A 26,678-nucleotide genomic window follows, 5' to 3' on the forward strand; every position below is an offset into this window, starting at 1 on the left:
GAATGGAGGCAGAAAGAAATTGCAAAATAAAACTTATCATCAAACATGAAAATAAGCAAATGAACATAAACCTTTGTACCTTTGTACCAGTATATATATACATACACACACACACACATATATATATATATATATATATATATATATATATATATATATATATATATATAAAATGTGTATATATGTGTATATATATATATATATATATATATATATATATATATATATATATATATACACATATATACACATTTTATATATATATATATATATATATATATATATATATATATATATATATATATATATATATATATATATCGGATGCGAGAGCAGCTGCCCCTGGCTACTTATTTCTATGTATAAGTTAGTACTGGAGCTAATGATGAATACAACACTCAGTGATAGGCTCTGCACTAGGTGTCCCGGGATCACCTGCAGATGACCAGTGATAAGCTTTGCACTAGGTGTCCCGGGATCAGCAGCAGGTGACCAGTGATAGGCTCTGCACTAGGTGTCCCGGGATCAGCAGCAGGTGACCTGGGAGTGCTGCGGATACATGACCCGGCCACGGCTAGTCCTGCAGCGCAGGTAAGGCAGACTAGGAGGAGAGTCTACCTGGCAGGAGGCGGGGAGAGCGCAGACAGGAAGCCTCTACATATCGGATCTCTACAGATCGCAGCCAGATCCATGGATTACCTGACTCCGGAGCACATCACACAAACTTTGTCACTTTGGAACTATCAACAGTATCAGTGTGTGACCCCCTGTACCAGACTAACTACTGGGCAAACCAACTAAGCTGCATCTGCTTCAGTGTAGAGAGGTACAGTATGGAGCCTACACTTCTCTTCATATAATCCGGGCAGTTTGCTAGATTACCACCCCATGCTTTATTATCTCACCGAGACCTGTCCTACTGGTCTGTCTGCTTTCTGGTCAAAGAAGATTATAATATAGACATAAATATATATGTATGTATGGTTAAATTAGGCAACCTGTGCCTGTACAGCTCTTGTGGAACTACAAGTTCCAGCAAGCCCTGCCAGCCAACTGACAGAGTATGCTAGAATCAGTAGTTCCAGGACAGGTTGCATAAAGCAGGTGTATACAAATCCCCCTTCATGATAAGTATACACAAGTGAAGTGTTTGGTGGAACACACCTGTATTTTTTAGGGGGCAAATTAGCTGGTTTAGCAATTATTAGGTTGCTATTCGTTTATTTTCTGTATTTTCACTATAATAAAGCCCAGGAAAGTGGCTTTGAAGTAACAGGGACAGGACAGGGTTAACCAGGCCTGTGTGTTTGATGTTAAATCTTCTGCTATTAATTTGTGCATCATTAGGTGGTAGTTTGGCTTTCAAGTCGGCTTGTGCATTGTTTAGGGAGATTTAGGAGGACTGTGTGAGTTTATTTTGCTGCACCACACATCCGTCAGGTGTGACTTCGCCATCAAGTCTGCTGAATTATTTGGCATTAGATTTTACAACTGTAATATAACTTTTTGCACGTCCTCTTGTCCTCATATTCAAATAAGATTATAATAATCTGGAGACTGTCATGCTAAAATGAAGGGACTATTGAACCAACTGGGATTGCTTTGTGTAGTGGCCAAAATAATAGTATTTACAGGTAAAGTTGAATATTATTTTGAACGTGTTCTAGAAGGGGATGTATTTAATTTCTTCAACACCCTGGGAAACATCACAGACGTTAATATAAATCTGTTATCCATTCTGGCCTTATAGGGTTTTAGTCTGTTATGATGTTGAAACTCATGATTACCACTATTCTAATAGACATTTTTTTAACATGTTTACTTAACAAAATGTTACTTATACCTTAACGTTATTATTGTTCTTGTGGTTTTATTGTTTCTTTTGGGTTTCTCTTGTGTCTGCCAATATCCATTTTTTAAATATAGTACTTGAATCTGAATAGGCCCAGTCTTGTACTTATTTAGAAGGTTTCTAATGCTTCTGAGGGACCCAGTATGGTGTCCAATTGCAGGACATACCTAAATGTAAATATATAAGCCACACGCATTCCATGTGCACAGTAAATTATACAGGTAATTATGGGGTGACTATCACATTGTTTTTCCATTACCAAAACCTATCATGTCGCACCTATATTCTGAATTCTTCACATCAAATTGCTAGCATAATATGATATATAATATGAATGAGCGTGCTCAATGTCTTTTTACATGAAAGCCCCTCTCCGTCCAGCTGCTGTAGGTCAGCCAATAGAAAGCGATATAGGATATATCACTGTGACAAATGAGCGCTATACACTATTTTTTACTAGACCTTATTGGTAGTCGGCTGGCACTATCTAAAGAATAACGGTCCTAGTAGTGTGATGTTATTTGTTTTTGTTTTTTTTAATCTATTGTAGTATTGTACTTTTTCTATCAATGGTTATGTCCCTAAGATTAGCCACTTTGGGGAATTTGCAGGCTAATCTGGGCAAGAATGGCCAAGTTGCTCCAACATCATTATTGTTAAGAATGCAAAATCAGGTTGAACTTTGACCATGGGAATGTGAGTGTGGACACCAGCAAAGTATGGTGATTCTTGCACCGTGCTAGCCAGTCAACGATTCCTAGCTGCCCAGTTGGCCCATGTACATATGTGGTTAAATCAGCTACACATCCAGGGTGGATTACCATGTATGGGGTCACTATATATATATATATATATATATATATATATACACAAACTTACCTACTGAGCCAGCAAACTGCATTTATCTGACTGTAGTGCTTATACTCACATTTACTGTGTACATTATGACAGGGCCTCAGACTCTCCACCAAAGTTTGCACTGATCAAGCTCCCCTATCCCGTTTGTTGCTGCTGGAAGTGCACAGCTGCCATCTGGTCAGGGGTACACGGGGTGTTGGGGCGAGTTATACCTATATAGCAGAGGTTGTCCTCAGTTTTTAAAGTAGATGTACAACTTTAATCAAACGATCCAGTGTTACAGGAATTATCCCTCCCAACCCCACATCAATCTCCGGCGATGTGGCGAGTGGATATCGCACCACTCACTTTGCCGGCAATTACGGTAGAAATCGTGGCACATTTTTCCTCGCAACTCAGTGGGGTGCAAGGAAAAATGAGCAGAGATTTCTCTCAAATCTCCACCACGAAGTGTCTCACGGACATCCCGAAGACACTTCGCGGCTAATTAAATTCTCCTCATTGTGCGTTGTTTGTTTTAGTAAATGATTCAGAGATTCCAGCAGTGATTGCGTTGTATGCAGGCTCTACGAAAATCTTGCTTAAGGCTCCTAGCATCATGGAGAGTTTTTTTTCGGTAACTTGTTATGCTAATGTAATGATTGAAAAATTTCAGTACTGTCAGCTCTGCTCCGAAGAGCAGAGCTGGACAGTGCATGTGTGGAGGGATCACATGAGCCCTCCCTCTCACTCACAGCTCGCTCTCTGCAACTATAGTTGCAGAGAGAGAGCAGAGATGTTTGTGCGCATGCCCAGGTCTTCGAACTGCACATGCGCAATTGCAGTATGAAGAGGACCAGGAGGAGATCCAGAGACAGCGCATTCCGAAGAGGTGGGGTAAGTATTTTTTTTGATCACAGAAACAGCAGTTTATCGGAACTGCTGTTTCTGTGTTGCGTTCTTCATAAATTTGAGAAATAGTTAAATCCTTATCAATGCGATAAGGATTGAAAACTATTTTTCACTTTTTTAGAACATTGATAAATGCGCCCCTTTATGTGCTATCACATTATGGTGCTTAAAGTCATGGGAGCCTTACGTGTCATTCACTCAGGTCACTCTGTAAATGGACTATGCACCAGAAACGCTGCTCGCTTATCAGTAACATCACCATGAGTCATTTCTCAGACATAAGGGTCCATGCATTATTTTTTTTATTAAGCAGAATAGAAACATGTTATTTTTCAGTGTCCAAACAACCCTACATTAGTCTGTATATTAGTAATGACTGAGTCAACCCTTGATTTCATATCACTTTCTAACACTAGCCAAATACTGCACTGTTTACAATCTACGCTCGCTTACGTATCCTGTTAACACTCTTTTCCACACACACCTCTGTGTGTGCGTAGTAGTCATGCTTACTGGAGCATTTTATTGAAAATAATTTTTCACTTTCCTCTTTTATGTCAAATCATGACTGTGGTCGTCAGACTGAAACACTCCACAGTTTAAGTTCATATTGTAGCCCAAACCACTGTAAATATTAACAGGTTGTACGCATTGACAGAAATGAAAGGAACACTCAACGTTCATTTATTTTTATTAATATGCTCCTGTAGCATATACCTGATTCTCTCTTTGTTCAAGAGGAGCCCTGCTGGGTAAAAACTGATTCCCCCTCTGAGGGGTATATTTACTAAACTGCGGGTTTGAAAAAGAGATGTTGCCTATAGCAACCAATCAGATTCTAGCTGTCATTTTGTAGAATGTACTAAATAAATGATAACTAGAATCTGATTGGTTGCTATAGGCAACATCTCTCAATCCAAGTCTAAAGCCATCTTCCAGTCTCTGTACCAGATTTCAGAGTGGGAGATAGGAACACGGAGTGGAATGTAACAATACTGAATATATTGATGTGGTCCTGCAGCATTATAGTAATAGGGATATATATAGAGGTGTAATATCGCATATAAAGCATAAGTGACTCCACATTATCAAACCCAGACCTCCAGAGCTACCAACAGGTCATGTTTTCAGGATTTCTGTCTGTAGGAACAGGTGGGATAATTACTGACCCAGCAAAATAGATTAACTCATCTGTGCATAATTAAAGAAATCTGGTCTTGCCACAAGAAATGTTTACCTTTGAATACTTACATGCTTAGGCATGAAAAGCAGTGTAGTGGCTCTTATCATCATCATCAATAATCATCATTTATTTATATAGCGCCACTGATTCCGCAGCGCTGTACAGAGAACTCACTCACATCAGTCCCTGTCCCATTGGAGCTTACAGTCTAAATTTCCTAACATACACACATAGACAGAGACAGACTAGGGTCAATTTTGATAGCAGCCATTTAACCTACCAGTATGTTTTTGGAGTGTGGGAGGAAACCAGAGCACCCGGAGGAAACCCACACAAACACAGGGAGAACATACAAACTCCACACAGATAAGGCCATGGTCGGGAATTGAACTCATGACCCCAGTGCTGTGAGGCAGAAGTGCTAACCACATAGCCACTGTGCTGCTCTTATAGGCATTCATACCAAATGAGTGGCCCAGCTTTTTTTCCAATAAAACATCTTTATTAATTAAAGTGTAAAAATATTTAAATAAATTATTTCACTGTTTGCGAGGAAGAGATAGGTGTAATGATCATTCGTTGGAGTGTCAGAAACACAAAATGCAGCTTAAATTACTAGTGGATTGCTCTCCATATGAAATGTATCCACCAATATATGCATTGCTTTATATATAAAACAAATCTCTGTCTATTGCATGCCCTTAACTTCGACTCTTCACTTGAAGTATACGTTGATTAAGGAGTTAATGAGTTGAGATGGAGGTGTATGGGCACAGGAGACTGACTCAGAATGTAGAAATGTATTGACAAAGGGGTATTCAATATTTTTGTCTTCCTATTTAACTGTATTTGACAGTGCAAAATGTCATCCACTCTCCTAAATGTACATCAAAGCTGACCCAATCTATAAATGCCGTGATAGATTCTGAACACAAAAGAAAACCATTAAACGTGTCTCTGTATGTGATTGGTACATCAGCTAAACGCCGTATAGATTGTACATGTCTCTTAGCTGTCTGACACACAATCAATCTACGTATCGTCCGCAATATTGCCACGTATTTTTCAATGCTACATTAAGACTATCCGATAGTGCAGGTAGGCACTTAAATGATTTGTGTTAGGCTAGAGATCTGGTTTGGGAACAACTCCCATAATTCTCTTCTTAACCAGAGAATGTTTTGTTACACTTCTATCAACATAAACTAAGGGCTAGATTTACTAAACTGCGGGTTTGAAAAAGTGGAGATGTTGCCTATAGCAACCAATCAGATTCTAGCCTTCACTTATTTAGTACATTCTACAAAATGACAGCTACAATCTGATTGGTTGCTATAGGCAACATCTCCACTTTTTCAAACCCGCAGGTTAGTAAATATACCCCTAAGTGTCGGACGATAATCTGAAAGTAGATCTTTTGTTGTAACCAAGTCGTCTTCAAAGTTGGATTGGCCCATTTTGTGGACGGGCCATCTTTTTGAGTCAAAGTATCCTTATTCTCTTACCTCTTCCAGTCCTTTATTTTAGTCTGTTATATAGATCTTTTTGCTGCCTTTTTTATCCATTGAGTGTTTTGTATGCATTTTAATGATTGTCAGCCCTGTAATACGTGAATGTATTTTGAAATCTGCCAAGCTTTGTGTCTTTGATAGAAACTGATGCATGTAAACTCCAATCTCAAGTGTCTCTCTTGATCTACAGAGCAAATAAATATTACACTTTACTATAACAGTTTAATGACAAATTAAAGTGTTTGCCCACCTATGGGCAGTGCCAGGTTCCAGTCTTGCAATGCCAGCTTTGATAGTGCTGCATGAGATTCCTGCTAGCATCTTGGTATGCTTACTGTCAATGTGGCTACTAACTGATAGGAATCAATAGCCAGTTTAACCAGGAGCCATGTTTATCTAACACACATGTGGGCAACCAGAACCAAATGGGAAGGGAAGTGTAAATAGAAGGGTTTCACTAAAGGTGGTCAACCTCTTTAAGGGAAAAAATATAATGGCTAAACTAGGCATTTGTTCCAATAGCCGCACTCTCCTCAATCTACAGCGTGGAGTTTGCATCCGAAATTCTTCTAGTGGACTTGTCCAAATCTTTGTTCATAACTGTGTTGGGCTTTTAATGCTGTGAATAAAAGATAGAAAAGATTATTATTAATTACCATGGCATTACATTGCCTAGCATAAGGTCTAGTCAGGCAAAATGAGCACTCCAATTATTTTATGAAGGTATCTCCTAGGGCAGTGTTGCCTAACCTGTGACACTCCAGGTGTTGTGAAACTACAAGTCCCAGCATGCTTTGCCAATATATAGCAGCTTATTGCTGGAAGGGTATGCTGGGACTTATAGTTTCACAACACCTGGAGTGCCACAGGTTAGCCAACACTGTCCTAGGGTCAAGATATATTGAGAAAAGCCCCTCCCTCAGTGAAAGATGTTACATTGGACAGTAGTTAACATCCTGGGTACCCATGGCGAAAATGATAGCTGATAAGTTAGAGACGGTGGATAGTCAATTATTCAGAAGACCAGCCTTAAGAAGACCTGTTGCTCAAACATTTATGAAGCTTATCAATACAGCTTAGTACATGAGACAGGGAGCATGCACAGCCTGCTCTTCTACTGCTGTCATACTCCGACAAAGTATGTGTTGTCTGTTTGTGTATTGCGTTATGATTCAGGTTAAATAAACAGTGGTGACCCCTCTTAGATTGTAAGCTCTAGAGGACGGGTACGTCTCGCTTTCTCTTTCATTGCAGATTTTTAACACGGTCTGTTCAGTGTGTTCCCCTCTTTGGGGTAAAACTAGTCATTAGATAATGCAGACGTCCGTGTTAGATGTGTGCAGAGAGAACTACATTCAGCAAAATACACTGCAGCAATCAATGTGACTGAAATATAAAATATATACTAATAGGTAATGCTATATAAAGCTAATATTGCTACTTTTCCCAAAGGGAATATGGAGTTACAATTATAGTACTCAGCCCCATTGTTTGACATTATCTAAGTATGTGGCTAATTTTAAGATTATCACTGTCAAGTTTATTGTGTGTAAAGCCACTGAAAATCCAGGTCATACAAAACTAGAATGCAATTTATAGAAATGTGACCAACTGTGCTCTGAATCTTATAATACTTGTTGACATTTCATTTCTGTCAACTGTCCCAATTTGAGAGGACTATTGTCACGACAGGACTATTGTCACGACAGCTGGGACTGCTGGAAGGTGTGTCCTAGAGCATGTGGGAGCAGCAAAGCAGGGGTGTTTAAAGGGGAGGTGCTAGGGCATCAGTGCCCTGGGGAAAATGGAAGGTGCCAATTCACTCAGGAGCATGCCAAGCTCCGCCTCCACTTGCCCCCCACTCTAAAAATAAATCTTTGATTTGCAGTACACAAGCGCCAGGTGTTCATATGGGTGAGCACCCACTCACCTGTATTAGAAGGGAACTATACAGTGGTGGAACTACCATTGGTGCAGCAGGTACGGTGCATCGGGGCCCTTGGAAATAATGGGGCCCGCTGCACGGGGAACTAGAGAGCTGTAAGCCCAGGTTCCCTCCTCGCTTCTCTGCTCCGGGCTCCACAGCTCACTTGTTCTGCCTCTGGACCTATATACCCAATTTACCAGCAGTCCAGCCTCAATCAGGAAAGTTGTTAGGTATTCGGTTATGGAACAGTTACAGGCACATATGTAAAAGTTTCCATACCATGACTGAAATAATCGACTTCACTGTAAACTGTTTGTCTTCTGCTTTTATCTGGTTTTTTTCTCATTGTTCTGACCTCAGTCACACAGTGGACAAGGTGATTTGATTCATTCAGCAGCATAATCTCAACAGTCCTATTTTCTTCTGGACAGTCCCGATTTTTCTTCTGGCAAAAGGTGAATCCGTCAGATCACTTCCCAGACTGTAATAATTGATTTTCCTAGATCCCCCCCCCCCCCCTCCCCCCCCCCCCTTGATCTGGTGTAAACACAAACCTCAATGCTCCAGATCAAGCTGCCAAAGGTCCTGCTTTCATATAGAGGTGGCAACACTTCCGATGATCAAATAATGAACAGCACTTGCTAATCAACAGCTGTTTGAAATGACCGTCTTTATTGATATGTAATCAATATTTACTTTTTCACACATGGCTTCTTCATGTTGCCTTATGTTCTGTAAATAAATAAAAATGTCCTTTTTCACGCCTGTATATATGTGTACTGTACAATGTTAGGAAACTCATGTACGCACCACAAGAAAATCATCTTGCATTGTAGGTGCAGTGTTTCTTTAACAGGCGAGTCCTTCAGCAGCAGGAAATATTGCTCAGCTGACATGTGTTGCCTTACACAAACATGCCTTGGGAGGTGTTGTTATTGGCACTTGTTTTTATAAACACTGAAATGTCACATTTGTGGCTTTTGTAGCAGGATCAGTATTACAAATTGGAAGTATGTCCTGCCCTTGGCTTGTGTCGTGCAGAGGAAGCAGTGGAGGATTGAAACCCCATTGGGGGTGTAACTTGTATGTATTGACTGTTGTATTGTTCCTGCGTCAAGCTAATGGAAATGAAAAATGTCAATATTTACACTTCATTATTGTATAACTTACACATATGTTATCATATTAGAAAAGATTTACTTTTCTAGTAACCTTTTTTTGTTGTTTTTCTTCACAAGTTCAGCTTTCTAGTCGTATCTCATTTGAACTAAGTTGTTTTTTTATTAATATTTACTCTTAAAGGGGTCCTCTACCCCAGGTAACAAATCCCCTAATATCCCTTTTGAGAATACAGGTTAATAGTCATATTTACTTTTATAACCACAATTCACTGCTGATCACGTCCACTTAGGGGTATGTACTAAACTGCGGGTTTGAAAAAGTGGAGATGTTGCCTATAGCAACCAATCAGTCTAGCTGTCATTTTATAAAATGTATTAAATAAATGACAGCTAGAATCTGATTGGTTGCTATAGGCAACATCTCCAAGTTTTTAAACACACAGTTTAGTAAATATACCCCAAGCTGATACTCGAAGAATATGAAACTTACTACATTCCCGTTAGAGGGCTCATTCTAGTGAGCTATACTATGATGGAACATTATTGTATAACCTATAGGACATTATAATCAGCTACAGGTGGCAGACAAGCACGAGAAAAGCTGGAACCACAAACTTTTCATCAGATGCTGTGGGTATAACAGCTTGCAGCCAGAACCGTGTGGTGTTAGCTACAGCTGCAGGCTGTGGACGTCAATACTAGACTGAGCACCTCCCAAAAGTCAGGGGCCGAAATGGGCGTGATCTACCTGGGTGGGGATTCATTATAAATGTGCCTGGTAGGGCAGGTAGGAGTGTGTGGCTTAGTTAGGCCAGACTTTCCAATTGGGGATGTTGTGAGGTACAATGTTGGGCTTGTAAGACAAGTCTGGACTATCCCAATCCCAGTGATACTATTCTCAAAACATATCACATACAAAATGGATTCTCTTGCTTGGGGAAGAGTATCGTTGGCTGTGAGGTGGAGTTTTGTAGTAGTGTCCATTGTAAGTGTGTGGATGGTATTAGTCATTTGAGTTGTTATACATAGACAATTACTTTTATCTCATAGGATGGCTGACACAATACCCCTCTCAACCTGTAAAAATGCAAAAGTAGTCCATCATCCAATATAATCTCCAGGGTGATATCTGTCTTTTAATGTAAAGTAGAAACCTATAGCTTCTATCGATCAGCTGTTCCCTTAAGAATTGACTTACTGAAACCCTGAGACCCCCCCAACCACCGCCTCCCCCCAGAACATGACCCGGACTCATATATATATATATATATATATATATATATATATATATATATATATATATATATATATATATATATATATATATATATATATATATATATATATTACTGCTGATTGTGAACTTGGCTGTGTAAATCATCCAAAACTCTTCATCCTCCACTTCCTTGCAAATTGTAGTAAGTTCTGAGGGAGTCCCCAATTATTAAACAAAGCCTAATGGGTGGCTGGTGACTATTAATAGCAAATAATACTACTTTTCTATAGTGACTGTCCAGTAACCTATGACTTCCACTACTGTAGAATTTTGGCTGACACTCCATTGTACCTGCAACAGTCTGCTGGGTTCCTGGAGGTGTGACATGGTTTAACATTAGGCTAATTCCCTGGACAATAGTTAAATATTTACAGCAATTGAAACGCTCCTGTGTGTGAGCTGGGAAATAATACATCCGTTGTACACTGTTTAGCAGAGGCTGTGGACTTACAATGGGACCCTGCTCCAAACCTGTTAGACAAGTCAACATTGTCTCATCTGAAGAAACCGGCTCTTAAGTCCACTTATTGGCTGGCGTCAATCTCTAGAAAATGATGTGGGTCTGTCTTTTCCTGGTATAGTTAAAACGTATTTTTATCTTAAATTATATATTTATATATTTTTATATAAATTATATATTTTTAATAATTGATTTTTAGTATGGATTTATAGAGCTGATCATTGATGCGTAACCTAGTAAGTCTTCCCCTGCCGTTGGCCAGTGTGAATGTAAGATAAAACCAATAGATGTGACATGCTTGTGTGGTTTAGTGCAGTGTCTGCGTTTTTAAGTGGATTGTCGCTTGTTTTGGGGAGCAAGAGGCTCACACTTATTGCTATATTTCAGGACATCCTCTGCTTGACATTTTGAGTGGAGAGAGAGCGCTGTATATTTATCTAAAATGTATTATAAGCATCCACTGCTCTTTCCATAATGCATACCTCTAACTGGCTCATCTTTTGCCAATCCTCTTTATTTTTTTTTATTTTTTTTCTCCTAATGATCACTCTTGAGTCTTGATCTGTATGTCGGGTTATACCTAAACATTTGAGAACGCCATAGCAAAATTTTCTAAGTGACCCACAGTGAAAAAGCACATATGCACTTTTCCAGGGAACCTGGAGCCCCCAGCAGCTGAACCCACATCTACCATGATTTACTTGCACCTTTGTATGGATAGAAGCAAAACAAAGTGCTTCCTAAATTCAGCATATTTTGTGGCCATTGGGGGTTGCAGTTCATATTTGCCAACTCTCCGAGAATCTCCGGGAGACTCCCGGATTCGGGATGGGTCGCACGGACTCCCGGGAGTGTATGGAAATCTCCCGCATCTGCCCACTTTCGCGCAGAATTGGCTCCAAAATGACGCGATTCTCCGGGAATCGCGGCATTTGGCCCCGCCCCAGATGTAAAATGACGCGTTTGCGTCATTACGTTACGGGAGGCCAAAATTACGTGATTTTCAGGTCCCCGCATGCCCACCTCCCCCCGGCAGCTCCCAGAAGCCAACTACAAGAAGTTGGCAAGTATGTTGTAGTTAGTTGAAAAGTCTGACTACCTAAGGTTAGGGGTGCACCAGAGCAGAAAACCTAAATAACTGTGGAATATATTGATGTGTTCTACCCAAAGGATCACTCTACCATTATTGCAGAAGTACTTGCACAAGTTTCTGATTGCAGAGAAGTATAATCTGTGGCCTATTGTAAGCTAGAGAATAAAGGTTGTATAAATGCTGTATAATGACAAACGTTTAGCGTATTCGATTACAGATAATATGAAAACTTTAACTGGTGACAAGGTCGTATCTGTTCCACACCATCATGTCTATAAATATAAGTAAAATGGCATCTTTCTTTTTGCACTTTATGGAAGTATAGTGATGTAATACTTTACAGATAAATGTGTGGCTTTAATTGTAAAATTAAGTAATGTCTAAAAAGTTCTAAAACTAGTCTTATTGGAACGGATAACACATACCTTTTATATACATATATTCAGTGCTTTTTTTTTTGTCATAGAACTCACCGGAACTGAGATCCGGCACCTTTTTTCAACGGATTTTCTAAGTTTTAAAAGTAACTTTTGAGCATTTGATGGTTGGTCCACGTGGACTTTAATCGCCCTGTCAAGCGTAGCAGATCGGCGGCAAAATCAATAATGCGGTGCATGTGGGCTGCTTGTGTGTTGAGTCCGATGCATGCGTACTTCGTCCGCGCTGGTTGTGATGGCGCTGCTCAGCTTGTGGCGCTGCTCAGCTTGTGATTGGTCGTGTGGTTGCGCACTGAGTGCTTAATGCGGGTGGCGACCGTTATGTGTCGTTACACAACTGACGTGCGTGGATGTGTGCACAGTGATTGGCTACGTGATGTGAGTTCCGGCACCTTTTTTCTTACAAAAAAAGCACTGAATATATCACTGTGCTGTGGAAATAACTCCTCCCCTATTTTGTGTTCAATATTGTTTCTGTAATTCGTCCAGCTCCTGTCCTATATATCATGATGCCTCTGAATTTACCTATGCTCTCTGTCACTCTCTTATACAGATGAACAATACAATGGCAGAAACGTTTTCAACAACAGAATCGGATATACCCCTTTCTTCTCTGAATACCACGCCAGCTCAGACAACGCTTAGTAGCCTTATAAATTTATTCGATGTGAACACGGATACTGCTGCTCAGCTGAGAACTGTTACCAATACTTCTGACGGAGACCGGTTATTCCTGACAACAGCAGCTGCAAAGGGAATCTCAGGAGTGTTTGTTTGGACAGCTCTGTTGTTAACATGTCACCAGGTAAGAAATATTTTCACATGTTGACAATGATCAGGGGCTGGGGGGACATCTGCCCCAGGGTCGGTTTCATAGTGGGCTAGCTTGGGGTGGGTCACTGGGCCATCTGCATTTTCTGTTCCTTTAAAATGTTTCTAATAGGGTGCTGAGTTGAGTCTAGCCTCCCGGGATAACATTTGCCAGCCCTCCCCTACACTGATGGTAGCTGTATATATGAAACCATCCAAAAAATGTTGATCTGTTTTACTCACAATTGTTGGTTATGGTGTACCTGCCGTCTACGCACACTGGAGCCAGCTAATTTATAGGCTGAGACCAGATTGGCCATTACCATTAAATAAACCGGGTGCCTCGTCCCTCAGGGGTGTTACTAGTTTGTGGTGAATTGATAGAATAAATATTGGAAAAGCATACAAAATAGCTCGCACCAGTTAAGCAGTTTGGTAAAATTCTTTAGATAATGTTTACGTTATTTGATTGACTAAACTTGCATTTGGTGGTTGGTGACTGTTGATTATTTGATGATGTTGTGCAATTGAAACCATTTAAAATGATTGAAACGCTGAAATGTTGGCGTATTACTTTTTGCTGAGCAATCTAATGAAAATTCTGCCAAACAGCTGGGTCTCCTATGGGGGTCACTAGTGCATCACAAACATGAGGGGTCAGATTGGACCCTGATCCTTACTTTTGGGTTGAGTGACAGAATTGTGTTGTGTGTGTGTGTGTGTGTGTGTGTGTGTGGCTGCCAAAACACACACTAATAAGATCACATTATAGGGGCATCACTGCTGCCGGTTTTGATAGAGAGCAGATTACATCTCTGGACTGTTCAGCTGCAGGAACATTGCACCTCTGGGATAGAGAACTATGGATTCTAGTAGAACATATTTTGTCAAAACGAAATTTTAAATTTTAGGTGGAGTTTGCCTCCAGCTTGCCCCCAGACTTTCTATTAGATTGCTCATCAAAACGGGAGTAGTTCAGCACTTCTTCAATATAACAATAAAACTTGATGGTGGTAAATGTCAGCTTATTGTATTTAACATTTCGATAGTATCCTTTCAATCGTCAATGAAACGGGAAAGCACACAGTCCTGCCAACGAGCCAACCAGCCTACCAGCCACGCCATCTATTGATAATTGTGTGGATTATGTTTGACCATTATTAAGGGGATGGGAACCCCCAGCTGCCTCACAATGTTTATAATGATTGCCCTGGGCACACAGTAGCAGTTGGGTATGCTAGAATTGTATATGAGCTTCACAGGATCCACCCACCTTACACCGAGGTTTCATCTTTGGTCCGGTATGCACTGCTGCTGCCAAGTCCCCTTGCCAATCTTGTTTAATATCGCAATGCTACTGGGGTTTCCATTACCTACAAGTAAATCTGGCCACACGTATGCAGATCTGGGTGGCCAGTATGGTCATATTTACCACAAGTTAACCTGTGCATGATACTCATGCATTCTAGTCAAATCAAGCTACTTAAGGTGTTAAAAAGGTTCTTGTCATGCATTTGGGGCTAGGCCAGGCCTCCTCAGGGGAAGAGCGTTACTTCCCAACGCAAGCGCCTTTTTTTAACGTGGTTTTGTCCACATGTCACCACCTCATCATTCTTCTCCATCACCTCATCCTTTATCTTCATCGCCACATCCTTAATCTCCATCGTCTTACTGTTCTAAAACCTCTCGATACACAACGTTTCTGCTAAACACCTTATCGCTGTGCTCAATCAGTCTTCCTTGAAGGGCAGTATTCATAACCTGCACTTTCACATCACTGCTTCTCCGTACTCGTGAAAATGCGACATACAATTGTCCATGACCAAAGACAGGCTCTGGTAAATAAATACCCACACGGTCAAGAGTTTGAGCCCTCAACTGGTAAATTTAGCCTTTACTACCCCTCCCACTGGGGGAAGGGGGGATGATGGAAGTTAACTGACTTCACTATTATAATTTTTTTGTCAAATAATGTCAGTATACCAAATTTCAGGTCAATTGGATGAGCCCTTTCTGAGAAAATAGGTTTTTCCACACACACTAACACATGCCGCTAGGCTTATATATATTAGATACTTAGCCCCAATCAGATTGCACTCTCTGTGGTTGTCTTAACAACACATTTTCAGTTGGCAACTATCCCGGAATTTCCAGGAGACTCCTGAATTCCAGGTAGAACTCCCGGGAGAGCAGGCCATTCTCCCACATCATGCCCATTTCCTGGAGAAGTGGGCAGGATGGGGACCTCCATGACGCATTTCGCTTTCTTGTGTTGTGGGGCAGAGCCAAAATCAAACTATTTACTGCGCCCCCACTTTCCCTCCTCTGTCGCACTTCAATTCCTCTCCGGGATCTCACGGAGCGACAACAGTAAAAGTGGGCAAGTATGTTTTCAGACCTCCTGAGTTTTATCATATTATTGACCTTTTTTATTATGATCATCACCATTTATTTATATAGTGCCACTGATTCCGCAGCGCTGTACAGAGAAACTCATTCACATCAGTCCCTGCTCCATTGGAGCTTACAGTCTAAATTCCCTAACATACACACAGAGAGAGAGACTGGGGTCAATTTTGATAGCAGCCAATTAACCTACCAGTATGTTTTTGGAGTGTGGGAGGAAACCGGAGCACCTGGAGGAAACCCACGCAAACACAGGGAGAACATACAAACTCCTATTATCTTATTGGATACACTTTTTAAGTTAAGCTATTTAATATATTTATTTTTTTACAAAGTTAGAACACTAGGTCATAAGCAGTTGCAGTGTGCAATAAACAATACAAGGATATCCTGGTTTAAAGTATTTAATCTTATTTCAGCTCCTTATATAATGATTGCTATTATTGTTTGTCCTACCTTTAGAAGTACAAGTAAACTGTTACGTTTCTTACGAAGTTTAGTTTACGGCAGTAGCACTGCTTTTCATGACTATCAGAATCTATATACAGCGTTTGTGCTTCCGGTGCAGTTTTATATTAAACAGCATTATGAGGCTGTTTAATATATAGAATTGTTTTTCTCAACTACACGAGCGTACTGAACTTTGTGAAGACTTTGCAGATTTACTACAGATTCTTAGGCCTGTTTTACATTTTGCACCATCCTTTCTCATTTCTATGTTTCAAATTAATAGCCATCCACTTTTGTCATGTGACCAGTTTTGAAAGCGAAGTGCGAATTTGTTATTGAATGTGAAGCACATCTGTTCAACCAGAAAAGTCCAGAGAGAGTTTGAGATAGTGGTTTGGTCTTTCACTCACTGTTTAGCACTGATGCGTTGCAAGGAAGAGAAAATCTATAAACTTGCCTATCCTATCAATATTTACTCTCCCAGAGACTCCCAAATTTCCTGTGAGAGCAGGCTATGCCCCCGTATCCTGCGCACTTGATAGTGAAGTGAGTGGGGTAGGTCCATGATTATGCGATTTGTGATACCAAACACGGATCTCCCAGAGGGGTGTTTGCTATTTAAGTATGATCCGATCAGGTGTGTGTTACCTGGCTTAATTTTCTACATGGGTCATGTGACACAAATGACATCACTATTCACCAATTCTAAGGTTAGATTTTTTTTCATAGATTCATGTCAATCTATAATAGATCTATTTGTCCCAAACATGATGACATCACTGAAAAGAGAATTAACATTATTACTCCTCCTTTCCTTGACGTGTTTTACTACTTTAAGAGTCATATTTTCCTTTCCATGATGTGCACATTACATGTGTAGGGGGAGGAATACATATGAGATAATGTTTGATCCTACAGGAGGTATTGAGTCATGCCTGCACTATGGTTATATCTCGGTTGCACTAGGTCACAGTTGTGCTTACTGTAGAGCCCATCTAATCATTAGCTCTGTATGTGCAATAGGGCAGAATGATCACATGCTGTTACTCTTTTGTGAAGTGTTGTCATACATACAGGGATATCTCCATCTGCCACAAGCCTACATGATATTTGATCATGGGACTGACCCTTGTACCGTGCTCGCTGACAGCCCAGTATCTCCCTCTTCTACCCTTCCTGTTAGCTCAGCCTCAACATATTGATTGATCTTTGTGTTAGAACTACTGATAATGAACAATAAACTATCAGGGTCATTTCCAACACACCTCTCTCGCACTGCTAACTAATTACTTATATTGGTCAATAAAATTTTTGTCATAATTTATTTTTTGCTTGCAGATCTACCTGCATCTCAGAAATTACACCATTCCAAATGAGCAGCGATATATCATCCGGATCCTGTTCATTGTTCCTATCTACTCCTTCGACTCTTGGCTCAGCCTCTTACTCATTGGCAATGACCAGTATTATGTGTATTTTGACTCGGTCAGAGATTGCTACGAAGGTGAGAATACATTTATTTTACAAAACGTATTTAGCTGTTGTTGAACTAAACTTCGGATCATCCAGAGTAGCCTTTGTCTCCCCCGATTCTTTGCAACTCGTTCTTTCGACTTCAAGCTGACAGCCACATGCAAAGTTGTTTATATTTGAACATTTCCAGGCTGTGAGCCTGGAGAATCATGAATGATTAAGTACTTGTGGGGAATAGTGGTCATCTCCTAATTTTAGGTATCCCATTTATTGGAATTATAAGGTGGGAGAATGCGGCTTGTGATTGGACCTCCCTCACATAGCCCTCTCCACCACCATTTAAATTTTAGTGAGCTAAATTTATTTGCTGAGCTCTCGGAGCCCCAGGAAAAATAGCAGTAAGTAGCAGCCTCAGGGTTCCAGCTAGTGCCAGGGGCACCATAATAAAATTCTAAAAATTAGGTGGCGCGGCTTAGCGGTGCACATGATTTTTAAGCCTGCCCACATGGCGTAATGGCATGTATGCATCATTTTACAGTGTAGGTGGGGCCAAAATAACGCACTTCCCTAAGAATCGTGTCATTGCGGCTCTAATTCTGCCCACTTCACCAAGAAGTGGGCAGATGCGGGAGGTTGCCCGGCTCTCCCAGAATTTGTGAGTCTCCCGGAATGTCCTGGAGATTTGGCAAGTATGAGTTAAATATGTTAATACATGTGATCTCCATTGACTTTTTTTGAACGGGAGAGTAACCACAAGTTAACAACCGTTGTCAAATGCATTTGCGTTTTACATATGGTTTCAATCGCTTTTGAACTTGGGTTGTTCAAATGCTAGTGGGTATTTGGCCTAATTTTGATCTTTAATGTGAGTTAATTGGTCTAGTAATAATTGAAGTTGTGTGCAAATAGCAGCTAATTTACCACCTACCACTGTAAAGGAGACTATTTTAATTTGATTTTCTGTTGCAAACAAAGGGGTTTATTTAATAACTCAGTGTTTATAAATGTGCTGTAATCCATACCAACCAATCGGCTTCATCTTTAATTTCCTAGATTGAGAGAGTAATTACAGCTGTGATGTGATTGGTTGATATGGGTTACAGTAACTTTTTGTGCACTATAAAATAGGCTCCATAGTTTGCGTTGTAAGATGTCTTCTCACTATTTGTTCTTGTTATTTTGTTCAACAGCGTTTGTCATATACAGTTTTCTCAGCCTCTGCTTTGAGTATCTCGGTGGAGAGAGTGCAATTATGACAGAGATTCGAGGAAAACCAGTAAAGTAAGAGAACCCAAAATTCATTAAATGTCGTGTGCTCATCTTTCCCATGTGGTCATTTTGTCTTATGGTACATCTCCTTCTCTCAGATCCAGCTGTTTCTACGGCACCTGCTGTCTCCAAGGAATGTCCTATTCCATCGGCTTTCTCCGGTTCTGCAAGCAGGTAAGGCGTACCGGCTGGGGTGGAGCTAGGATGAGGTCACATTGGTATAGGAGTCTTTGACTTGTATTAGCAGATTAAAAGTCCAGTACTTGGTAACTCCTCCTCCCTTCTCTCTCAAACACATGCAGATTTAAAGTGATAAATAGGGGATATTCACAGGAATGCAGCCTATTAATTCACTAGGAACTAGTCGCCTCACTGAGGCATGAGGCACTTTGGTACCTCTTTGGTTCTACTGACACAGGGTGTAATGTGACGAACATAATGATTATTGTGTACCTGACTTTTTCTTATCATTCTGTACTATTTAATACTATTACTTATAATGCGGCGCTAAAAATAACATGCATAGAACTTAATGGGGAAAAAACATTGCAGGGAAAGAGAATTGAATGGTTCTTTATATTTTAAATATAATGGTCTTCTCCTTGTTTCACAGGCAACCCTGCAGTTCTGCATAGTGAAGCCCATCATGGCTGTTGTCACAATAATCCTGCAAGCTTTTGGAAAATATCATGACGGGGATTTTAAGTAAGAGGTTTATTTTTACATTTTGGCTATTTTTTTGTTTTTATGTGTGTGTGCACACAGAAGAAGAGGACTTATTTAGTAAAATAAGAGCCATCTGCTCAGATGCAACCGATCACAAATTTACTTTCATTTTCCAAACTACGTTGGAGAAAATTGTTTGAATCTGGCCGGTACAGGCAAGTACACCATATGTGGCAACATTTTGAAGTGCCCTTCAGGGAGTTCCCAGAAGGAGTATGGGTGGAGGGGGTGGGGTTTGTTGAATTGCATCATTTTTGGCCACGCCTCCGTCACTTAATGACACGTACATGTCATCTTACAGCGGGGGGGGGGGGGGGCAGGGCCAAAATTATGCAATTCCCTAAGAATCGCATCATTGCGGCTCTAATTCTGCCCACTTCATTAGGGAGTGGGCAGATGCGGGAGGGTGATCTACTCTTCCGAGAGACGTACATGGAATTCGGGGAGAGTTGGCAAGTATGAAGTACCCCGTCATCCCTTGGCGATCAGACGGAGGCAGGTTATGGTGGGGGCAGATGTTGCTCCGGCACCATATGCCTATTCATAATCTTATTTGAGCCACATTAAAGTGCGCTGACCAGTTGCTTCCTATTGGTCCACGCAGTCACACACCTCGTAGCGTGTGGAAGGGGGTCTCTGAAATTACTCTTGGCAGCCCTGACTAAAAAGTACCCATTTGCTTTAAAGAGGTGACTTCCAAGGTCTTTTTTTTTCTTTTTTTTGGGCAGAGGAATTAACATAGAACATTTCCTCCAACCAGTCAAATATTTACCACGACTAAGTGAATCGTATTGCACGGCATTGCCTGTCATGGTAATAGATTAGAATATATAGGAAAAAGGATCGTGTCACTGAGCTTTTATTGAAAAATGAAGAAAAAATTAATTCTACCTTGGAAATTTGAGTAGATTACCCTGACGAAACAGATTTGACATCCTCACATAAAATTACATTGGTGTATTTAAAAATAAAGGGGTTGATTTTCCATATAAAATGGAACACAAAACGCCACATGTTTCATTCTTTTAACGATCAAATGAAAATGTTAATTAAAGAATGCAAAAAGGTGGTCATGACTTGTATAATAAAATCGGCATCCCCAATAATTTAAGTTGGAGATATAATATATATATATATATATATATATATATATATATATATATATATATATATATATATATATAAATTATACTCAACGTTGTCCGACGTTAAATGTGCCTCCTAATGAGGTTTCATATAGGTGACCGTGTACTGAAACTGAGGCAGATAATAAAATGACTAATAAAATAAGTATTCTTATATTGCTGAAAGCTTCCCTGTTGTGCTGCTACCTGACCTTGTCTTATCATTGCAGTGTTCAGAGTGGCTACTTGTACATTACAATCATCTACAATTTCTCGGTCAGCCTGGCTCTCTATGCTCTGTTTCTCTTCTATTTTGCAACCAAGGAGCTGCTGCATCCCTTTGAACCCGTGCTAAAGTTTCTCACAATAAAAGCCGTCATCTTTCTATCGTTTTGGCAAGGTTGGTGTAATTGTGCAAGGTCCACCACTCATTCGTGTACCACAACAGAATGGCTGTATACCTGCATGTACCAAGCATGTTTGCATACATTGGGTTACTGCCTTCTGGGGAAAAGTTTTTAGCTTTAAACGATATCGCAAATGTTATCAAATATAATTGTGCAGGTAGTGTAATTAATAGATTTTATTTAGACACTTTAAATAGGCGTCAATAGGGGACATTTTTGAAAACTAGTGTGCAGGATAAAGTTGCTGTAAGCGCTAGAATTGACATGTTGACAATTTTAAAAAAAAAAAATGAAGTACAACAATACTAAATTAAATCACTTTCACGATTGTACCCCATATAGCTGTACAAGGGTTTCCTCCCTGCGCACACAGCGCCACCTATCTGCACCACCAGGGTCTAACAGAGATTAGTTACACACATGAAACAAATGCTGCAACAATAAAAGCTTTTAAGGAGCAAGACTTCTCTTATTTTGTATCTTGTATTTATATAGCACCAACATGTTACAGGGACTGTTTTCATCATTCACATCTGATGCACAGAATACTAAATTGAGATTTCAGAAACCTTTTTAAGGTGACCCTCCATATATAGGTCCTCTCTTGCATTCCCCGGTTCTGTTCACCAACTCGCTAAGGATGACTGTGCTGATGTGAGAGGGGCCTGTTTATTGGGTTCATATCACCTGTCCGACATCCCTAGTAAGCTGAGACCCAGAATATTGTCCTATGCCTAAACACGATTAACAGGTCCTGAAATGATTGAAAACCTTTTATTTATCTGTGTTTAGATACATTTTATTCAGTGCAGCTAATGGGTGACATCCTCTATATCTGTTTATCTGGACAGTCCTCTAAACACGTCCTCTCTTTCCTGTAGGAATGCTCCTTGCTATACTGGAGAGATGTGGCGCCATCCCTGAGGTTCAGATCATTAACGGCAATACAGTGGGTGCTGGGACAGTGGCTGCTGGCTACCAGAACTTCATCATTTGCATAGAAATGCTATTTGCAGCTATTGCCCTGCGCTACGCCTTCACCTGCCAGGTTTACCGGGAGAAAAAGGAGAACTCTACAGGTACTGTCATAACTTGGGATACAGTGTCTGCCTGATAGACAGAGGCTAATTATCTCTTTCATGAAAGGCGTAAGTCAGTGATGTCTACACTAAGGTACCTGCATAAACATCAATATTCACTCACAGAAATATTCACAAAACCCATTTTAAAGGATGGGTCAATATAATTTCTTTGACCAGGGTTTTCCATATTCAGAGAACCCCCAAATTATTGACATCCCACGAAGCAGTCAGTTCCCCTCTACTGGGACTCCCACTTTCACCTAAAGTGAGAGGGCTGTGGATCCACAATATAAGCGCTGTTGCGCTCAGCCTGGTTGATTTGTCCTTTCCGGTTGGTGTTCCGTATCCCAGAAGTAATCATCCACTGGTCATTGGACAACAGTGCTTCCATTCTATTGAGCTGGAACAACAACTGTCCAGGGCATTCCTCAGACCAAATGGTGAACAACGCACAGACTAAGTTCACACTGCGAACACTTCTGTGTCATATGCAAATACATGAGTATTTTATTTCAGCTCTTAAGTCAATGCTGTACCTACTGAGTTTCCAGTGGATAGCGCAGGCTAGTGCAGAATTCTAGCTATAAACAGCCTTTTTAAAGCTCCCCCATGAAGGATAGTCTTTTCTACTTGGTATATAAAGTTCTCCAAAGAAAACCTCATTAGAAAGAGTTAGGGAGAGTATCAAGTCCTCTAACTCAAGGGAACAGCTGTTTTTGGAGTCTGTAAAACTGTTACAAAGTTTTTTAGCTTGCGTTGTTTAGCTTTTCTACAGAGCCTTTGTGTTTGTATCTGTGCTTTAATCCTTTATCTTTTCACAAAGCCCTCCTATTTATCTAAGGCTGGGTACACACTATAAGAAATTTCTCCCAATGTGATATCCTTAACAATTTTACCAATGATTAAAACACAAAAGTCCCAATCAGCATGCTGAAAAAACATTTTACATGACTTACCTTCAGGTCTGTGCTCTTCATCTGCTAAAAAGATTGTGAATCTGCACACTCTATAGAGATCTATGGACCATGCCGGTCCTGAGTGCATACGCACTGCAGGGTTGGAAAGACATCATTGAATGAGACTTTTAGTCCGGTTTAAAAATCAAATTAAATAATATGATGTGATTTGGTAAGATCGTTCATTGTTGGAGCGTACACTAATGCAATATCGGACTGAACGGTTTTTTATCGTGTGATTGACCCAGCCTTCGTCATATGTGATAATTCTCTCATGATACAAATGATTGGGTTATGACCTACAGTTATGGCCAAAAGTTTTGAGAATGACACAAGTATTGGTTTTCACAAAGTTTGCTGCTTCAGTGTTTTAAGACCTTTTTGTCAGATGTTGCTATGGTATACTGAAGTAAAATTACAAGCATTACATAAGTGTCAAAGGCTTTTATTGACAATTTCATTAAGTTTATGCAAAAAGTCAATATTTGCAGTGTTGACCCTTCTTTTTGAAGACCTCTGCAATTCGCCCTGGCATGCTGTCAATCAACTTCTGGGCCACATACTGACTGATGGCCGCCCATTCTTGCCTAATCACAGCTTGGAGTTTGTTAGAATTTGTATGTTTTTGTTTGTCACCCACCTCTTGAGGATTGACCACTAGTTCTCAATGGGATAAGGTCTGGGGAGTTTCCTGCCCATGGACCCAAAATTTTGCTGTTTTGATCCCCGAGCCACTTAGTTATCACTTTTGCCTTATGGTAAAGTGCTCCATCATGCTGGAAAAAGCATTGTTCATCACCAAACTGTTCTTGGATGGTTGGGAGAAGTTGCTCTTGGAGGATGTTTTGGTACCATTCTTTATTCATGACTGTGTTCTTAGGCAAAATTGTGAGTGAGCCCACTCCCTTTACTAAGAAGCAACCCCACACATGAATGGTCTCAGGATGATTTACTGTTGGCATGACACAGGACCGATGGTAGCGCTCACTTTTCCTTGTTCAGACAAGCGTTTATCCAGATGCCCCAAACAATCTGAAAGGGAAATTAATATAATATAGTATCATCAGAGAAAATGACTTAACCTCAGTCCTCAGCAGTCCAATCCCTGTACCTTTTGCAGAATATCAGTTTGTCCCTGATGTTTCCTGGAGAGAAGTGGCTTCTTTGCTGGCCTTCTTGACACCAGACCATCCTCCAAAAGTCTTCGCTTAACTGTGCGTGTGTATGCACTCACATCTGCCTGCTGCCATTCTTGAGCAAGCTCTGCATTGGTGGTGCCCCGATCCTACAGTTGAATCAACTTTAGGAGACTGTCCTGGCACTTGCTGGACGTTCTTGGGCGCCCTGAAGCCGCCTTCACAACTATTGAACCTCTCTCCCTGAAGTTCTTGATGATCCAATAAATGGTTGATTTAGGCAGCAATATCCTTGCCTGTGAAGCCCTTTTTGTGCAAAGCAATGATGACCGCACGTGTTTCCTTGCAGCAACCATGGAAGAACAATGATTCAAGCACCACCCTTCTTTTAAAGCTTCCAGTCTGTTATTCTAACTCAATCAACATGACGGTGATCTCCAGCCTTGTCCTCATCAACACTCTCACCTGTGTTAACGAGAGAATCACTGACTTGATGTCAGCTGGTTCTTTTGTGGCAGGGCTGAAATTTTGTTTTGGGGACAAGTTCCTTATCATGGCAAAGAGAGACTTTGATTAATTAATTATGCAATTAATTTCAATCTTCATGATATTCTGGAGTATATGCTAATTGCCATAATAAAAACGGAGGCAGCAGACCTTGTGAAAAACAATATTTGTGTCAATCTCAAAACTTTTGGCCATGACTGTAGTGTCAATGCTTTTATGATGTGTGTCCAGGTCTGAAAATTAAATCAGAAAGCAGGGAAGGGGGAGGCAGTCACTGCACCACAATCTTGTTTGGGGTGGAGGAATGATATTAAACTATGTATAGTGCACACCCTGCTCCCTACTAGGCAGATAAGCACACATTAAAATTATGGCTGATTATGCATTAATATGTATAATGCAATTAATAAGGAACAATGGCAAATGAGAGGGATAATGGAAATTGAAAAAGGTAAAAATGTTTAAAAAATGGTGTCTGATGTTGTCTTCTTGACAGACTTATGTTGCCCAAATGTCAGTGTAACATTGACATTAAAAAAATTCCTTTCCTATCCCTCACAGCAAACGTGGCTCCCATGCAGAGCATCTCTAGTGGGTTAAAGGAGACCATAAGCCCCCACGACATCGTGCAAGACGCCATCCACAACTTCTCCCCTGCCTACCAGCAGTACACACAGCAGTCCATGCAGGACGCCGAGCGCAAGTCACAAGGACAGAATGGGCACACTGCACCCAGCAATGGGCACACCAGCAAGAAAAAGAGACAGAACGAGAAAATGATGCTCATTATATCAGACGATGAGCTCTAGGACTTGGAAGACCGAGACACCAGATTGGCTACCTAAACATAGCATTCTATGTCTAGTTATTACATCTGGTTTTCGTTTACTGATATTACACGCAAGTGGATTTTGTAAAGGACCCGTTCAATAAGTGGGCTACACATCCACCCAGAGTGTACAGAAACTGATGTATCAAATGTGTCGCTCTGCAGCCGTTCATGACCGTGCCATGAAAGGAGCAACCTGATTTATAGATTCTCAATAACACTTGTAGCCAAATGTCTTTTAGACTTTTTTTTTTTCCTTTCTAAGGTGTATTATGTTTGTGCCTAGCAGACAATTTATATTGTTTTTGTTGTTTGTTTTTTTAACTCTCACATAATGCCAAATAATTATTGGACCATTTCTATGAACAATTCAATTTCTGTTCTGCAAAAGCTAATATTAGAAACCCAGAGTGACATAATTTGTGTTCTCATTGAGTCTGCGTCCAAGGTCAGTTTTGCTGCTGGAGTCATGGTTAACGGTTTACATTGAGATTCTTCTCGCACTCGACAATAACAGATGCTGAATAGTAATGGAACAATGCGTCAAAGTCATTTCATATCATCTGGTACACATAATTCCGGAATGTTGCTCCAGAAGATTGATAGGAGGATTTCATGGAGAATTGTGTGGATTTTTTTTTTTTTTTACACTTGTTTTGTCTTTTGGATTGTTGGACAATTGCAGGATGGGATCGGCTGTAACTTTCCACTGAAAGGCTACGGGAATTCAGTAAAGATGTTTATCCATTTAAAATACTCATTTATGTCTGTGTGTTAATGTGTTATGGCTTTCTCTGTGTATGGTGGTGGTTTTACTGATAACCCTGTGTGAGTAGCACAAGACTAAGGGCCTGATTCATTAAGGATCTTAACTTAAGAAACTTCTTATTTCAG

At 40.4% G+C, this 26,678-nt stretch overlaps 1 protein-coding gene across 1 annotated transcript; it reads left to right on the forward strand.

Moving 5' to 3' along the window:
• The first annotated feature begins 644 nt into the window (after positions 1 to 644).
• Positions 645 to 26,678, forward strand: TMEM184A (transmembrane protein 184A). The gene is made up of 9 exons (XM_075181486.1): positions 645 to 826; positions 13,163 to 13,414; positions 17,614 to 17,779; positions 18,939 to 19,029; positions 19,116 to 19,191; positions 19,631 to 19,722; positions 21,098 to 21,267; positions 22,156 to 22,353; positions 25,517 to 26,678. The coding sequence occupies exons 2-9, from the start codon at positions 13,163 to 13,165 to the stop codon at positions 25,762 to 25,764; spliced, it is 1,293 nt and encodes a 430-aa protein (XP_075037587.1). The 5' UTR covers positions 645 to 826; the 3' UTR covers positions 25,765 to 26,678.

This window comes from Mixophyes fleayi, chromosome 7 (assembly GCF_038048845.1).
Source record: "Mixophyes fleayi isolate aMixFle1 chromosome 7, aMixFle1.hap1, whole genome shotgun sequence".
NCBI lineage: Eukaryota > Metazoa > Chordata > Amphibia > Anura > Limnodynastidae > Mixophyes > Mixophyes fleayi.

Bases quoted from the DNA above. Each gene is read 5' to 3' on its own strand.
- TMEM184A (XM_075181486.1), top strand. From the start codon at position 13,163: ATGAACAATACAATGGCAGAAACGTTTTCAACAACAGAATCGGATATA. The intron at 17,780-18,938 runs GTGAGAATACAT...TTTGTTCAACAG, and splicing joins GGTCAGAGATTGCTACGAAG to CGTTTGTCATATACAGTTTT. The intron at 19,192-19,630 runs GTAAGGCGTACC...CTTGTTTCACAG, and splicing joins TTCTCCGGTTCTGCAAGCAG to GCAACCCTGCAGTTCTGCAT.